At 41.7% G+C, this 18,174-nt stretch overlaps 1 protein-coding gene across 27 annotated transcripts in view; it reads left to right on the top strand.

The window, feature by feature from the left end:
• The window catches only part of celf2 (cugbp, Elav-like family member 2), a 242,093-nt gene extending 224,346 nt beyond the window's left edge, over positions 1-17,747 (top strand). For 5 of the 27 annotated variants that reach the window (XM_085251505.1, XM_085251522.1, XM_085251514.1 and 2 more), the window contains 4 exons: positions 2,953-3,081; positions 5,610-5,807; positions 8,191-8,334; positions 10,708-17,747. In XM_085251505.1, the coding sequence (XP_085107631.1) occupies positions 2,953-3,081; positions 5,610-5,807; positions 8,191-8,334; positions 10,708-10,835 (599 nt within the window). In that variant the 3' untranslated portion in view covers positions 10,836-17,747. The remainder of the gene's footprint in view (positions 1-2,952; positions 3,082-5,609; positions 5,808-8,190; positions 8,335-10,707) is intronic. The other 22 variants (XM_085251508.1, XM_085251523.1, XM_085251515.1 and 19 more) reach the window with 8 other exon arrangements.
• The last annotated feature ends 427 nt before the right edge of the window (positions 17,748-18,174 follow it).

The following is an 18,174-nucleotide window of genomic DNA, read 5'->3' as shown; positions in this document are numbered from 1 at the left end:
TCCCCGTCAGTGTTGTTGACCTTCTTTCTGGCACATTCCCATGGTGTGTGTGTATGTGTGTGTGTCCACCTTCATATCAAGACAGACACCATGCTGTGTTACTCACCCGCTGCCTGCCTGCCTCACCTCCCTCACCATGTCGCCCCACAGCCATGCCATCCTGTGATACACATGCGCTGTCCATGGTGCGCGCGCATGTATGTGCGTTTTCGTGCTTAAGTGTTCCCGTCAGGTTTAGACCTATGTGTGTTTCTTCCGTCCTATTTTTGGTCGATTTCTTTGTTCATGCCTCACCTCACCAGCTCTGGAGACATTGTAGAAACTTTTTAGAGCAGCAGACTGGTTTTCTTTCCCAGCGGACGGCGTTTGTTTGTGTTGTTTCTGTGTTCATAGCTGTGGGTTTTAAAAACCTCCTGAACCCGGCTAAGGTTAAATATCATCACCTTCAGACTCCCCCCTCCTACCTCTTCTTCATTCTCACTCGCGCTGCCCCTCCTCCTCTCCTCTCCTCTCCTTGTGTTCCTTCTCGTTGCCCTCGTCTTTTCCTGCTGCCCCGCTTTTGACAAGCTCCCTGTTTCTGCTCCGTCATCCTCCCCTCTCATGTCGGCTCGGCCTCGCTCCAGCAGCCGTGGTTTTGCTGTCTCTTTTGGTGCGCACTCCCAACAGAGCATGAATATGAAAAACTACCCCCCCCCCCGTCTCCTCCCTCGTTAACACTTGCGCCTCTTCATCCCACTTCCTGCCTTCACCGAGCTGATCTGCGCTTGGCGTGAACGCCCGTTCTCGTCTCGTTCTCGCCATACTTTTCACCTTCTCTCTTTTATTCCCGCCTGTGTCTCCCTCCTTCTTCTTCTTCTTCTTCTTCTCTCTCTCTCTGAATGTCAGTCCAACCTTGAATAGTACGCACTCAGGCTGAGCCGCTCTTTGTGAATGAGTGGCGGCATATACTGCATGAAACTGAAAACGTCACGCCAGTTTTGATAAATATAGACAGTTCTGCATGGAGACAGGCCGTGTGCTGACATTACGCTTCCTTTTACCGCAACATTTCTTAACGTGTTCAGCCGCAGTCCTGCTTTGTTGGCATCGCTTTCATGAAAACAAGGGTAAATTAATACTTTTTTAAGAAATTGTTTTTGTTCTAAGCAGAATGAGATCGAAGGCTTTGTGCACCACATTTCCCTACCCACCCCATCCTACCTGTCCACCAGTTTGTCCACACATTTGCCATCACTGCGTGTTCAGGTGTATGTGTGCGTGAGTTTGCGTCCAGCTGTGGTCTATTCATCCATCGCCCGTTGGCTGTTTTTGTGTGTTTCAGTTGATTTAAAATAAAACCAGGGAAAAGTCATTTAATTATAGTCCACATTTCTGAGGTTTGACTGTTATATGCATTCTGTGCATATCTGTGCTTCTTTGGATTGTCCTTATGTTTATGTAATGCTCTTACAGCATTACCTCGATTGCAGCAATCCTGCAGTATACTTGCTTTGGTGCACAACATACCATGCAGAATTCTGTTATCATCTCCATACACTTCTATAGATTAATATATTTAAGGTCAAGGTGCCACTGCTTGTTTGGTAAAGGTTAATTAAAGGTGCCACTTGTAGCATGTTTAAGCATCAGTATAGCATCAGATCAAACACTCATAAAGGAACGGTGCAACTATGAGGAGAATTGGTTTTATTAAGATCTTTTCTGCCTTGAACCGTGGTGCTTCTTGTCAGAGAGATGCTCCCTTTTCTCCATTCACACCGGCTGAACTCGAGAGATAAACAAATTGTGAAGTGATTTCTCCATCAGCCTCTCGGCATTCATCGTCGCCACGAGCTCACAAAGCTTTTTTCTCTTTGCCCGTTGAAGAAAGGAGTCTCGGTCTCAAATTGAGAAAAAAAAATATGCACAGAAACATCTGCAAACCTGCATTTGCATGAATAAGTTAGTCATATTAATTCCTCTAAAAGACAGAAGAAGGAAAAAAACGAAGGACAATCAAGCCACAGCTCCTTCCTCGTCACTGATTTGCATTACATGAAGGTGCCTCCTTGTCAGTTCCTACTGCTAGCAAAAAGCTGCAGTGTAGAGAACGCACTGTGAAGGAGCTGAAGCCAAGTTTTAATATGCTGTCAAAGCAGGAAATTGAGCCCTTCAGGAGACACTACAGCACGAGGAGCCCGACATGTCTAACAAGCATTCTGTCCTGGCAAGTCATATTTCCAAATGTTAGTTTTAGGTTATTGTAGTTTTTTAGTTAGACTAAAGAATTTCAGCAGCTTCTTCAGCCCCAGGTTGCACATTGTGGGGCAAAACGTTTTTCTCTCAAGTGGGGTTCAAATTAAAGCTTTGTTTTAGAAGTTTGGTTCATCGCTCACTCACACACACACATTACCTGCTGATAATGCAACTTCTGCATGCGTGTCCATTTCACGTTTTTTGGGAGAGACAAAGCCTGAACTGGACAGCATTTTTAGTCTCTTGATGCCAAACCAGTGCCTGTTTTTTTGTTGTTGTTTTTTACCTTTTACTCTATGTAGTTCATGTCTAGAAGTAGTAAATGTTTAGGCTCAGTAATGACCGATTATTGTGATTCAGCTTGCCACCAAGTTTCAAGAAACTGAAGCGTGCAGCCATTAAAGAGATGAACTTACAGGAAGTAATCTGAGCCAGCTCCCTTTGGTCTGTGTAGCACATCTCTTTCCAAATTCTTTGTCATCACTGTCTGTGATAAATGCACCAAAAGCTGATGCTAATTTGCTACAATGGAGCACTTACTGTTTGCTTTAAATGAAGATCAAGCTATGCAAAAGCCTGAACCTCTACACAAGGAACCTTGTTGCTTTGTTTTCTATATGTTTATGTAACATGTCCACTTCTTTTGTCTCCTATTCTCCCTCTTCACCTCTGTCCTTATCCCTCCTCCTCCTCCTTCTCCTCCTCCTCTTCTCCCAGCAGCGGGCACCACAGCCAGCTCCAACGCTGGCGCCATGAACTCTCTGACCTCTCTGGGCACCCTGCAGGGCCTGGCAGGAGCAACTGTGGGCCTGAACAACATTAATGCACTAGCAGGTAGCGTTAACAGTGAGTATTCACCCTGCCATCAGCCACTCCACCTCCACCTCTGATCATACACAACCAACGGCGACATCACAACCGCAAAGCCTGTGAGTCAGTGCAGAGAGACGTAGCCGCAGCTGTCGGGGGGGTTGACTCAAATGGGGTTTCTGATGACTTTGAATGATTCACTTGTACGTTAAACAAACTCTGCATTTAAATCTGCTGGAACCAAGAATGTGCAGATTTGGTAGTAGGAGTAAAATGCATGCCAAAGAAAATCAATATTTAATCTCATTGAACGAAGAACGAGTATATCAAAAATCCATACGTTTGTCCAACTCTAATGCGAACGGCTATTCCTAAGTATACAAATATCAGAAATGTTGAAACTGACTATCACCATGCATCACTTGGCTTTCTTCTGAAACAGAAAAAAGACAGCGTGATGCTTCGGTATTCCCGCTTTTGCTAAAATTCCCAGAGTTTGGTTCCTCCCGTCGTCTCTCTGTGTCTCAGTTTGACTTAAAAAATAAATGGTTGTTCCTCTTTTAAAGACGGCTACTGCATAAAATCACCTGCCAACACATATTTCATCCATTCCTCCACTCATCTCTTCATCCGCTTCCTGGTTGTGTCCCGGGTTGTGCTTGCTGTAAGAGTGCCGGTGTGCCATCCTGGCGTAGTTGGCGTGCTGCTCGTTGCCTAACAAAGGCTGTCGCTGTGTCATCGTTTCACATCGTGTTGGATTTGTTGTGTCACTGTTGTGTTTTCTGTTGTTTCCGCAAAGCGGTTTGGACAAGTTGCACGGGGGGCTAAAGGCCAAAATTGTAATTCTTCCTTTGGTTAGCTGCCAATTTCACATTTACTGTTATGTAAATGTTGTAATTGTACCCTCACAATGCACTTCTATCAATTTTCCTGGCTGGTAAATACAAATCTTTTCAATTTCATGCCAAAAATATAAAAGGTAGATGTGTTGTGTTAGAATTTAACACAAAACAAACTCAAATTTGATCATTTAAATGTCAAAAGGAGAAACCGCAATTTTTTTCAGGCTGCTGTCACGCTAGGAAATACAATATTTGATCATTTTGTTGCACAAGAGGGCCCAAAAAGGCTGTTTTTGTCCCAATAATAAAAGCTAAATAAGACTCTCTTTTTTTTTTTCTTTCTTCGAAGTAAAAAAAAAATAGTCTAATTTGCTGTCAAAGCATTAACACAGCTGGGTGGTTCATTAATCCATTTTAAGTTTAAGCGAGTCACACACATGTTTCTTTCCACATGTGGATCGTATCGACCGCACGGCCGCCCTGTGTGGCGTTCTGGCATCTGCCGAGCCGTGTGGTGCGCGTCCTGCCTTTGACATCCGGGGAGACGGGGCTGGGATCTTAATCAGAGCTGTTATGACAGCAGAGATCCTGTACAACCAGCCTCTTCCACCACATTATTCTCCCCTGACCTTTACCGCTCTTCGGTTCGACTAGCTGTGTCCGCTGTGTAAATTATATATGCGTCTACTCGAGCGCACGCAGGTACAAAAACACAGAACATGTCTAAACACACACACACACACACGTGCTCGTCCTTCTGAGCCGAATGGGTCGCTTTCATTTTGCATCCCATTTTGTCCTCACTAACCCTTCTCTCCTCTTAGCGCATCCTTCCTCCCACTCACCCACCCACCACCAACAACCGCCCTCATTTAAACACATCTAGGCCTTAATTGAATTGCAAAGGTCACTGGTGCAATTATTCCTGAATAAATGAGTGACCTATAATCCAGAGCGCCGCGGTGATAATTTATTTCACTGTGTCTGACGGCGAGGCGACAGGACGCCGAGCCAGTGTCAGACCCCCTCTGACAAGTTGCCCTCCGTTGTGATATTAAGCCGTTACATGCAGCTAATGAGTGTTACTGCTGTGTTCCTTCACTTTTTAAAATCGCCACGCTCCCCTCCCCTCCCCGCCTACCCTTTACGCGCCGCGTGCCTGTCTTCACCCCTAAAGAGAGCCGTCACGGGCAGGAAAAGCACACATGATCGCACCCCAGTATTTGTTTAACAACGCCACTTTGAATGAAGCGAAAGATAATTTTTCATCTTCTTTTTATTTTATTTATTTATTTTTGTCGTTCCGTCGACGCTGCTGTGGTCTCCGAGTGTGTTTCTGTGTGTGCGCATGCAGCGCTGCATGCTTTTTACTCCGAGATACCCGTGCAGCTCTGGCTGTCATCAGCTTCCTTCATACTTTAACGTGTTTAAATGAATCCTCTGTGTGTGTCCTGTGCTTGTATGTGTTCGTCCTTTGTGTTTTCTTGTCACACGGTTGGTCCTCTGTTTGTTTGTGCGTGTGTGTGTGTGTGCGTGTCGATGTGAGTGCAATTTACAGTATGGTCCAGCGTAGCTGTCGGTGTTTGTGTGTTGTGTGTCTCGTGTCCTGTATGTTCTTGTGGGTGTGTGTGTGTGTATGTGTGGTTAAAAAACACAACCTTCAGTGGGAGCGCTAATGAGTAAGTGCACTCTTCTTTCTTTATTGTTGGGTTTTATGTAAAGTTGCTCAAATGCTCTCAGGTATGGCGGCTCTAAACGGAGGCCTGGGCGGCGCAGGGCTCACCAACGGGACGGCAGGCACCATGGACGCGCTGACGCAGGCTTACTCAGGGATCCAGCAGTACGCCGCCGCAGCGCTGCCCACCCTCTACAGCCAGTCCCTGCTGCAGCAGCAAGGGGCTGCCGGCAGCCAGAAAGAGGGTCAGTAGCCTAAGGCTGTATGTCTGCACATCAGTGCTGCTCAGTGGGAGTTAGATTTGAGAGTGTTTACAGCAGCAACTTTTTTCCCCTAAACGTGCGTCTCCTCCAGGATTTGCTCTTCAAAAAAGCAAACGGGCATTTAAACTCAGCGCTGAAATCACGAGTAGACTCTATAAAGTTATAGTGTTGTGGTGCAATGTCCTGATAAAATGTTAGTTTTTATCAAGTAATAAAAATCTGTGCTAAAAACATAAAAAATTGGCCTTTTAACTCTTTACCCCTTGAAAGTCTACTAGTTGTAGCCCTTGAAGCTCTTTTCTGAACTGAAAGGTTTCTGTCATAGTTCACGCCTGCTGATAGAACAAAGTGGCAGGGTTTGCATCAGATGTTAGTGGAGAAATCTGGAAACTATTCTCATCGTCGTCAAACCACGACTTTCTTGATACACTATGTTGCCAAACGTATTTGCTTGTCTGCCTTCACATCTCATTCTCAGCTCCAGCTTTTCTGGGAAGGCTTTCCGCAATGTTTGGGAGTGTTTGTGAGAATTTCTGACCATTCTTCAACAAGCACATTTGTGAGCTGTGTCGGGTTGAGGTCAGGACTTTGTGCAAGGCAGTCAAGTTCTTCCACACCTCCTTGCTCATCCATGTATTCGTAGACCTCGCTTTTGTGCACTGGTGCGCAGTCATGTTGGTCAACCCAAACTGTTCATACAAAGATGGGACATGAAATTGTCCCAAAATGTCTTGGTATGCTGAAGCATTAAGAGTTCATTTCACTGGAACTGAGAGGCTCAACTCCTTAAAAGCAATCCCACGCCATAATCGCCCCCAGACAAGTACCGTTCCCCTGGTAACCGCCAAACTTAGAGTCATCCATCATATTGTTAGACAGAGAGGTGTGATCTCAGGCTTGGATGCAGCTGCTCGGCCTTGGAAACCCATTCAATGAAGCTCTGTAAGCACCGTTCTTGAGCTGATCTGAAGACCACATGAAGTTTAGAGGTCTGTAGCGACTGACTCTGCGGAAAGTTGGCGACCTCTGTGCACCATCTGCCTCATCATCTGCTGACCCCACTCTGTTATTTTACATGGTCTAGCACTTCATGGCTGAGTTGCTATCATTACCAATCACTTCCACTTTGTTTGACTTGTTGCATAGGTGTCATCTTATCATGGTACCATGCTGAGCTCCTGAGAGCGACCAATTCTTTCACAGGTGTTTGTAGAAGCCGTTTGGATGCCTAGTTGCTTGATTTTATGCACCTGTGGCCAGGGAGGGGAGTGGAACACCTGAATTCAGTCATTTGGATGAGTGACTGAATACCTTTGGCAACTTAGTGTATATTCTGAGGTTTGAAACTCATAATTGCAAAATAGTCAAATGTTGTCCTAACGTGGGCAAAGAGTTTAAAAAAAATTACTTTTAAAACTAAACAACATTTCAGTTCATTAAAAAGTTCATCCTCATCTCTTAAAACCAAATTCCTTGTTTTACAACTGGACCAAACCTATTTTTATGTCCTTTATTTCACTTATAATAACTCATTTCACATTGTTTTTGTAGCAAAAAAAAAGGAGTGTTTAATCAGACCTCTCTTGGATTCTGATCAATACTTTTATTACAACGTCTGAGAGAGAAAATGTGAAAACTGGTCAGCCTGCACATCAGCGCTTCTGCAAAGTGCCGCCGACGTACAGAACCTGGCAGCTGAAGTTAAATTTACCCAAAAGCTTTAGACGACAGCGCTGAATACAAACCAGATGATGAAATGTCTAGTAAAACAAATAGAGCCACATACTGTTTGTTTGTGCACTTCTCATCTCGGCTTGCAGCAAAGATAAATTTGTAAAGAAGCTGTCTTTCTTTGACAGTCCATCCAGGAGTTCAAAACCCCTCAGGGAGAACAAAGATGTGCCAAACACTGGGCTCCCTCGCTGCTTCATTTAGCTGTGGAGAGCATATTAAATGATTCTGAGAGATCTGACCTATTAGAATTATTAGAATGTGCGATAGAGGCTGGGTAGGAGGGCACCCTATGACCCCTCTTAAGAGAGACTACATGCGGCTGAGAGAATGAATAAATCAAAAGCAAAAGAATAGGGAACTACTTTTGTTTGAAGCAAACCAAAATATAATTATTTAGCTGAAAACCAAAAGCTTTCATCTTTGTTGTATTTTCAATACAATTGCAGAATGCTGTTTAAATTCAATAACAAACCCAAGGTCATGGGACATTGTGGGAAGCGGCGTGCTTGTGCCGAGTTCCTATGACGACAGCCACAGTGCAGCGCTCCCTCTGCTGCAGGTTTGCTTAAATGGAAAAACTATACTGACCTCATATCTGCTCTGCATATCCCCCACCCCTCCTCCACCTCAGGTCCTGAAGGTGCCAACCTGTTCATCTACCACCTGCCCCAGGAGTTTGGAGACCAGGACATACTGCAGATGTTCATGCCTTTTGGAAATGTGGTCTCTGCCAAAGTCTTCATCGACAAACAGACAAACCTTAGCAAGTGCTTCGGTACGGCAGCAAAAACCAAAACGCACACAAATGCCTGGAATTATTTCTTTTTCTTGACTGTGTCATAAATCAGGGGCTGGGTTGTTGTTGAAGGGAACAAATCTGAAGGACGGCAAGTTCTGACTGTGCATAAAAGATGGACGTTGTATCAAAGTGCCTTATCTGCATTTCTTCTGATATCAGAAGGGACAGATTTCTTACTTAATACAACATGATGCTCATTTTCTAAATGATGGTCGCGTTTAGGGTTAAAAAAGGCCAGAAAAAAACACAATAAGCCACAGGGCAAGGCTACCTTGGAATTGGATCACATTTTAGTTTGTAAGCATAAAGAAAGCAATGAATAGATTGCCCACTTCAAGGCTTTAAAACAAGGTACAATGAGCTGGTCTGTAGCTACGTTGGTGGCTACAACCATCTTTTATGTACAGTCTGTCAGTGTACAACATGACTGTTGCACTCACATCTAATGTTTTGTTAGACTTTGAATAGCTGTAACTTCAATATTTAAGCAATAATTACAGAGCAATGATTTCTATAAGATCTTATCTGGCTGAGCAACGTACCTGAAAGAGCAAACAATTAGGAAACCTCGCGCTTATCAAAAATAGACAATTTATAAAGTTTTACCCAACTCTACCATCCTTCCCACATGACACAAATGTGGCAGGAGACACTTCTGCTAAAAATAGTGATGATTTCCGGCTCTCATAATCGGCTCATAAAGCCGAAAATGATCAAGTTTTCCACTGGGAGGTTGTCCTCCGATGGCCAGTTTCCAGAACATGTCTGAGCTATTACCAAGAACATTATTTTTTATTGGATCAGCCTTTATTTTTGTGGTGCTTTGCTTCAAGTACCAAAGAAAAGAGAAACATTCATGGCAAGGTTCTTCAGAAAGTTCCTGGAAGTTATTCATTTGGTACTTATTATTATAAGTCCTGACGTAACGCAGATGAATCGCCAACATACACTGCTGACAATTCAAGAGAAGAGCCATCCCACTAATACCTGAATTTACCTGGATTTGAATGAGTCTTAGTAATACTTTAATAGCTCTGTAAACTAAGTGCAAATTTGAGTTGCCGTCTCAAACCATTGTGTCTATCTTCTATAAGTAATTCATATTTACACAGTTATTTCCAGGGAACTTTAGAAGGAACTGTTAGGGAATTGCATGAAAAGCTTGACAAAGAAGAATTCAGTGCCTCCTTTCCATCTGGATTTACGTTTTCCTTACTGGTATGTTTTTGTGTGTGTGTGTTTTTTTTAAATACTAGAGTAAATCCAGGGCAAATACTGTGTAGATTTGCATTTGTATGGAAATCAAAACCTAAATATTACACATATCCAATCCACAAGCAGCAACTAAGGAAAACAGAACTAAATCAAGCATGGATCCAGGAAAAAACTACCGTCTGGTACTTGTCAGAAAATGGTTTGCGGGGATGGATGTGAGACAAGCGAGACGAGGAGTTTACTGTCAGCTTCAGAGGTTGCAGATATTACAGGGGGAAGGGAAGCGTTAGCGTAAACAAAAATGACTTTTTGCGGAGAAGATAGAAAAATAAATCTTAGTATATACCACAGTCCGCACCAAAACCTTTAATTTTACTTTTTTAATCAAAAGTGGCCTTTGCCAAAGTAAATCTGTGCTTTAATGCTACCTACAATCTGTTTGTTTGTTTGTTGCTGTAGTCTCTTATTATTTTGTTGATGCAACGAACGAACATCCCTTAGGCCATCATTACAGTTTAATCTTGTCTTATTGTGTACCAGGAGTGTTTTTAAACATATCAAAGACCCAGAAACAAGGTAAGGATGCCTTGTGAAGTATTTTTGTCATGCAAGAACTCGAGAACAAGGCGACACTGTAGCTTTAAATTGATACCATAGATGCATCTAGTAAAAATCTCACACAAGTTAAAATCAGTGACATCGATCTCAAGGTCAGAGCAAGTTTTCTGAAAATCGAATGTGATAACTTGAGAACAAGGCGATGTAGGATTTATGCAGGTAAGATCACAGCAACAGTTGCCTCAAGGCAACTGACACTGTAAGGAAAAGACCCTACAACATTAGGTAGAAACCCCAACAATCAGATGACTACTTTTAAACAAAGAGTTGGTGACAATGGGAAGGAAAAACTCCCTTTTAACAGGAAGAAACCGAGCACACAACCAGGTTCAGGGAGGGGCAGCCTTCTGCCATGGCCGGTTGGGGATGAAGTAGGCCAATGTTAGGCTGCCTGAAAGTCTGACTCAATAATGTTTTAAAAGCCTTCTTGTTGTTATTTTAATACAGTTTCTTCACAACTGACCTTCTTCTAACTTTTCCTCTAACCGTCCACTTTTCTCTTGCGCCCCCTCACAGGCTTCGTCAGCTACGACAATCCAGTGTCGGCACAGGCAGCCATCCAGGCCATGAACGGCTTCCAGATTGGCATGAAGCGGCTGAAGGTGCAGCTGAAGCGCTCCAAGAACGACAGCAAACCGTACTGATCTTAGCACTAGGGTCTATCTGCTCCCCATGTTAGCACTGCTAGGGTAAGTCCCCCCACAGAAAAAAACAACAAAAATGATGAAAATGAAAAAAAAAACAGCAAACCGAGCCACGACCTCTCTACACAGGGACTCGGGGGTGAGGGTTCAAGGGAGGGGATGTGGGAGGGAGGGGGAGACGACCTACAACCACCCTGAGGGAGACACACGCCTTGTTTTCTTTCTTTTTTTTTTCCTTCTTTTTTTTTCTTGCTTTTTTGGAGACTCTTATGTTCAAGTATTATTATTTATTACAGTTTTTTTTGACACACATGAACGCTTCCATTACCACCATTACTTTGTGCAATTTTTTCTTTCTTTTTTTTAATAATAATGGAAGAAAGTAGCTTTTTTTTCCGATTTTTTGCTTCGCAGGTATTTAAAACTTTTCTCGGTGATTATTTATACTTTTTTCAGGACAGACGTAAAGACAAAGGAGCCATGAAGATTTTTTTATTTCCTCTCTCTCATTATGAACCTGAGGCCTGGTGAATGGTTCATTATTACTTTTTTTTTTTTTTTTTTACTACTTTTTAAAAAAAAAATTTTGACGCGCACGCCGATATGCACATTCGACCTTTGACCTCCGCGGTGTTGGTTGCAGGCCGCCGCTGCTTCTCCAAAAACCCCTCTACGCCTGCTGGCAACCCGGGAGCAAAGGCTGCAAAACTTTTAGTGGCCTCTTTTACAGTATAGTCAGTGGTAACATCAACCTGCCGTACAGTTACAGTCTACCGCCGCAGGAAGGAAAACAAACACGCATACTCCAGCTTTTATTTATGTGAAAATTTAAAAAAAAGAAGAATTTTTTTATTTCTCAAAGGTAAAAATGAATAATTAGTAAACACATTTCTGGGTCAGATCACATTGGTCTTTGTTGTGAAAGAGATATTACAGCATGTAGAGCATTTTCAAAATAACATCCAGAATTTGATGAAGGCTATGACAATGCTATTACTACTACTAATAATAAAAGAGTTTATGGGTTAAGGGGGTAAACTGAAAATACTTGATGTTTGTTTGAAAGATTAAAAAAAATAATTCAAAGTACAGAAAGCCACAGGCCTGTAAATTTTATTTGTAAAAAAAGCAGTTCTATTTTTATACAGCATTTTTACTGCCTCAGATTTAAAAGAAAAAGGATTTTATTTATTGCCTATCGTTAAGTTATTGGACTCCTATAAAGTATACAGCATCATTATAAAGTAGACCCTTGTGGAGAAGTCTCGTGGAATTGGGTTCTCTGGTGTTTTTTTGGTGTTTTTTTTTAGTGCAGAAAACCACAGTCACCAAAACATTTCGCCGCCATTCGACGCCCCTCCCACCAGCACCACCACCACCACACTCCTCTCTGTGCTGTTCACCCACCCACCCATCTATCCATCCATCTCTCTCTCTTATTACCACTCTCTCCCTCTCTCCATCCATAGTGGGACTACTTCTTTCACTTGTCGAATTTCAACCTTTTTCCTTGCGTTTTTTTTTTAAATTTCATAATTTTTTTGTTTGTTTTGAGTGGTTTTTTTGTTTGTTTTGAGTGTTTTTTTGTTTGTTCGTAGCCCCTCCTTTACCTGCCGACTTTTACAAAGATCTGAAAGCAGAAAGGAACGAGTTAAAAGAACCTCCCCACCCGTTCCCCGTCTTAAAAAAAAAAAATTCTCCCAAATGAACATCCATCCGGGATCTGATGGATAGCGCTTTGGGTGCTCCTTTGTTTATTTCTTGTTGTTTTTTGTGTGTGCGCGTACGTACGAATGAGTGAACGTGTGTTGTTGCTTGTTAGTATATAGACTTGAAACATCAATATCATTTTATATTACTAAAAAAACCCAAGAAAAAACAGATTTAAAGCTAAAATATTTGCAGATGAAATCAGTGAGTGGTGTTGCTGTTCTGCTGTTTTGCATTGTTGTTCGTTTGTTGTTGTTTGCTGTTTGTTGTTGTTGTTTCTCCTTTATTTAATTATTTTTCATTTTATTTTATTTTTTTACATAAAAAAAGAAATGCTGTAGTGGTGTGGTGCTCTGGCTCTCTGTGTGTAACTCTCTCCTCTCCCGTTTTTTCTTTCCCCCTTTTAGAACAACCCATCTCCATGCCTGTTAGCTCATCGTTTGCCTAGCATGTCTCCGTGGTGTCGAAAAAAAACACAAAACTTTAAACAAAAACAAACAAACAAAAAATACCCACCAAAAAAAAAGTGCCATCGTCCTCCTCCTCCTCCCCCGTCATTGTTTTTTCTGATGTCTTTTCCGAGCTCACCTGATCATAACCTGGTTCTCCTCCTCCTCCGCCACCGCCGTCTACTGACCTTTTTTGAACTTTTAGCTTTTTTGGACTTTTTTTTTTGTTTGCTTTTTGGTCTTTTTATGTTTTTTTGTTGTTTTGTTTTTGGTTGTTGTTTTTTTTTTTGTTTTTTTGCATGTGACCTCATTTGGATCTGTTTTCCGGGAGGGTTTCAGGGAGGGAGGGAGGGAGGCGATAAGGGAGGTGTGGGTAAATGAATCAATGTGAACAACAACAAGCTGCATTCGTATGAAAAACAACAAAAAAAAAAGACTGAGATTTTTATGGATAAAAAATGTTCCTTTTTTTCTTTTTGAGAAAAAACAACAACCTGTGGCAAAGTGATTTCCATACAGTGTCTTTTTCTTTTGTTTCTTCTTCTTTTCTTCTTTATTGTTGTTATTATTATGTCAGTTCCTTTTCCTTCCTTCTTCATTTAAAGTAAACTTGAAAGTTCACAACAGGAATTGGCGCGTCTTCTTGCTTCTGGTGCCGATGGAGAGGAGAAAAAAAAAAACACACAAAAAACACACACAAAAAAAGCCACAAGAGCGCGGGCCAGAAGCAGTCGGCGTCAGTTTCTCTGAGAAATAAGACTACTTCCAAACAGTTTTGAATAAAAACTGTCTGATCAATATTAGACTCTCTCAGAGCTCTCTAATGGTTTTTACATTTTTCAGGCAGTGTAAAGTTTTTTGATAAGGCCATTTTAAGTGGCTCTGTTTCTCATTCAAAGTCTATATATAGAACCACTTTTTTCTAGAGTAGTTTAAAGGTAAAAATAAAAAAACGACATTTGCCCTGTTTGGGGGGGAGAAATGCTACCTACTTGTGTCACCTTTTGCTGAACTGACTCACAGATAGACAATCCGTGGTTTAAATGCACATGATGAAATGACCTATATTTTCTACTGTTTAAATGTATAGAGGAAAAAAAATACTACGATACCTGTAACCCGCGTTAACGTCGGTGCTTCTCGTGAGTTTAGTTGTGGTTTCATCACAAGTCTAACGGTCTTAAATGTCTCATGTTTTTCAAGAGAAGACTAAAAAAAATCAGTTTACTTGAACAATAGACAAAGCCTTTCATATTACTATAACAGTTACTTTGTTTTTTATTATAATTTTCTTCTTCTTTTTTTTAAGGAGTCCCTATTTGCTAAATTTCCTGTTGGTTAATTACCTATATGAAATTCCTAAAAATATATATAAATATAAATATATCTATATATATATATATATATATAAAATGTCAGCTTGTGAAGCATCAATGTCATTATTATTTTATTTCTCTCGTGGGAAACAATATTTAGATGTGTTTTTGTTGTTCAGCAAAATGTCTTATAAAGGAAAAAAAGACAAAATCAGTGGAGTTCAGTGCCAAATTCTGAAAGGTACTTCCTGCCTAGCGCGTCAGTGTATTTCTTGTGAAATTATTTGATAACATGGGTATTTTATTATAAGTGTTTTGTATGGATCCCTCATATTTAAAAATATAGATTTAAAAAAAAAGTTTGTTAACTTGCTATTCTGTGGTCTTGTTGCCTGAAAATGTCATGTTTGCTTTTTTCTTTGTAAAGATGTAACAAAAAAAAAACAAAAAAAGAAAAAAAGTGCCCATGTGTCATATATATATCTATACACACACAAACATTCATACACACACGGACATGCGCACACACACTCTCGTGCAGACCTCACAGTTTACTTTGTTATTGTGCATGAGAGCCCCTGAGTGTGAAAGCCTCTACAGCAACCGCTACCGCCCGCCAGCGTGCACAAACACACACACACACACTTTAAAAACACACACACGAGTCACGCACTGATATTTTTAGCCATTGTACAGCAGTTTTACTCATCAAAGCCTTACCACAAATCTTTGCACTCCTGTTCTATCTCTCTCTATCAGTATCTCGCACACAAACACAGACGTCAGGCTTCAGCGTGGATTGTTTTGATTGTTTTCCCGCGCTCCGTCCCGCTCCTCAGCTCCCCCCAAAAATGATAAATAAATAAATAAAAATGGAGGTGAGAGTCATACACAAAGCCTTATTTCTCAAGAACCCTCTTATCCCTTTTGTTGAGTTCAGAACGTCTCAGAGTTTGCGCCGTTTGTCTCAGACGGCGAGGATCATTACTTTTTGTGTATCACCTCAGACGAGCGTGCTCGCTTTCATGATGTAAGCACAGGGCAAGACTCGCTCGTTCACAAACGAGCTTCGATCTTTTGAGGAAAAAGCACACGCCGGTGTCGGCTGGTCAGAGGAGTGAGGCGGGACGGGTCCGGAGCAAGTTTTGAGCCCATTTGATTTCCCCGTCGCCGAACTTGATCCTTCTGACGTTTCCTCCTCTTCTTTTTTATATAAGCGGTCATGAGACTTCTCCATGTGCGAGTCTTGTGGTGTAAACGGGCCAAAATCATTATTAGATGCCAAAGTGTGTTATTGACATTCATCATAGTCGAGCCGTTTACATGGCACAGTGTTGTCAGTCGATTCAACTGCCCCCCGTCCCCCCTCCCTGAAAGCCTAGTTTACGGTCTGCAAAAAAAAAACTACAAAAAATTTAAAAAACACAAAAAAAAACTAAAGATGGCAGCATTATTTTCTACAGAAGCTCACCAGTCGCCTTAACCAGGGAGCGTTGTACCAGTATTACAGGAGATGTTGTCAGTCAGTGATGTGTGCCAAGTCTAGGTTCACTTTCGTGTGCCGTTAACCTCTCACTCGTCTGGGTTTTCACTCTTCTGCCATTTCGTCCGATCGGCCACAGCGGGAAGGCTGAAATGGCTCCTCGCAGCAGTTGAAGGCGATTCAGAGAGAACGAGAGAGATGGAGGCATCTGTTTGAAGGATGCCCCTCTCCGTCTGGTTGTTGTCTCCCAGGCTAACCGGGGTTATTAGAAACAGGGCTAGTGGAGAGACGTCTTATTGGAATAGCGACGGGGGAAATAAAGCGCTTGTTGGTTGGAAAGGGAAGGGTCACGTCCAGGGGTCCCGCGCGCAGGCGGAAACAACAGCCAGAGCCGAGATGAAGGCAATACAGCTTTCATTATCCGCTCTCCGAGACCAAACGCGATGCCAAACTTTATGCGATTTTACGAAGGGAGGCGAGCAGACTTCTTTTTTTCCTAAATGCAGTACACACACACACGAGGCGTGCCACAAACAGCCATAGCTACCTGTACGAAAGCCGGACAGTCCCCAGATCAGCGTCGATGGACCAGGTTTCGTGTAGTCGCGCCTTTTTTCAGCTCGTTCCAGCGCTGTCCTTTCCACATTCTGAGCGTCCCAAAAAAGCAAAGACAAATTGCCAAATCTCACCGACTTGCACAGAAGCCCCACGTCGCACAGTCTCAGTGTGAAGCATCTCGTCTTTTTGTCCATGTCGAAGCACAACAGGGCCGTAGAAACGGAGTTTCTGTCGAGCGGCTCGCCTCAGGGGCTGTCATCGCCGATGCTCGTTGTAATCTTTCTATCTTGTCACTGTTCACTTCTCTGTTCTCCTTCTTTCTTAATTATCTTAAGTGCTATTTATCAAACAATGAAATCTGAAAGGAAAAAAAAATTGAACTTGTCGTTATTTTGCATTATGGCTTATGTCAAGTTTTTTGAGGAAAAATGTTTTGTGTGTTCTCTCTTCCTGTGGCGTAAAAAAAGAGCTTGTTGTCTGTAGAGATAATCTGATTTTCTTTTCTTTTTTGGGGGGTTGTTGTTGCTGTTTGCTGTTGTTGATTTGTTTCTTTTTAATTCTCAAAAAGGTTTTCAAGTAGTTTTCAAAGTTATTGTCACGAGAGAAGCCAAAGTCAATGCATTTCAGTGGATTCTGTAAGCGTGATGTATGTTTGTTTGACAACTCTTCGAAAATCTGTCACTGGATGGGATTTAAAAAGTACAAAAAATGCAGGCTTTCCTATTTCTACAACTGATTGTACTTATGCATTTTGTACCAGTGGAATTTTTTATACTGGAGATTAAAGGATACAACAAAAAAAATCTTAGAAAAAAAAACAAAAAAACGCTGTCTGGCCTGGTGGTGTGGCCTGACCCTGACTGGTCCCCGAGTATGATTTCTAGCTGGCATCGAGAAAGTTGGCTTTTGATATAAGATTTTCTAGGAGATCTTTGGCTTTATTTCTTTCACTTCTTTTTCCTCACTCGAGTGTTGTTCTTTCTTTCTACCTTTCTTTCTTACTTTTTTTTCCCTTTTTGTCCGAAAAACAGAGCGTAGGTGAGTGTCAGATCTTTCATTTTTTGCTTTATAAATAGTTCTTAGCAAGTTTGTCTATACAACAGCGGTAAGTTTCATTTGACTTCTGTATTGTGCCGTCTACACGATAAGACAATTATAGAAAAAGAAGGAATAGAAATATTTAGTCACCTTCAGTGGATTAATGTATTAGTTTAATAAAGAGATCAACTAATTAGAAGATTTTTGCTTTTAGCTGTTTAGATTTTTCCGGTTTCTCTGTCCTTCTCTGTGAACTAACTGTGTAGCTGAAGCAGTCAGAATTATTTTTGTAAACGTATGTTCTTGTGTGATGCAGTTTTTTGCTTCTGTCTCCTATATTAAACCATTTTTCCTAATACTTGTCTCTCTCTGTGTTGTTATGTTCCAGTGGCTGTCTGATGTTGTACTGTTTCACAACCTCTCTCCCTGCCATTCGCTCGTTTTCTCTCTCTTTCTCTTCTTCGTCATAGTCTCTCTTTCTCCCTCTCATTCTACCTTTCCCCTCTCATGTTCGTGTTTATTTATTTATTTTAATTCATTTATTTATTTTGGTTATTGTTTTGTTTTTATCACATAGTAAAGTTGACTTCATCCGCAATGACAACTCACTATGCTGTTCTCACGAAACATAGTAAATATACATCGAGGTGTTTGTATGTATATTACTGTGTAGCCCAAGTCGTCGCGCGACAGTCAACAAGTGTTCCCCAACCCAAAAAATGGCAACACGGGATCCTGCAAATCCAAATTTGACCAGGAACAACTAAAAGCTTGTTAGTTGGGTC

The sequence above is a fragment of the Mchenga conophoros genome, linkage group LG17 (genome assembly GCF_057382185.1).
Source record: "Mchenga conophoros isolate Kocher_MC1m ecotype Shallow Benthic linkage group LG17, M_conophoros_male_GT1.1, whole genome shotgun sequence".
Taxonomy (NCBI): Eukaryota; Metazoa; Chordata; class Actinopteri; order Cichliformes; family Cichlidae; genus Mchenga; species Mchenga conophoros.
This window is presented reverse-complemented; position numbering and strand designations above follow the sequence as displayed.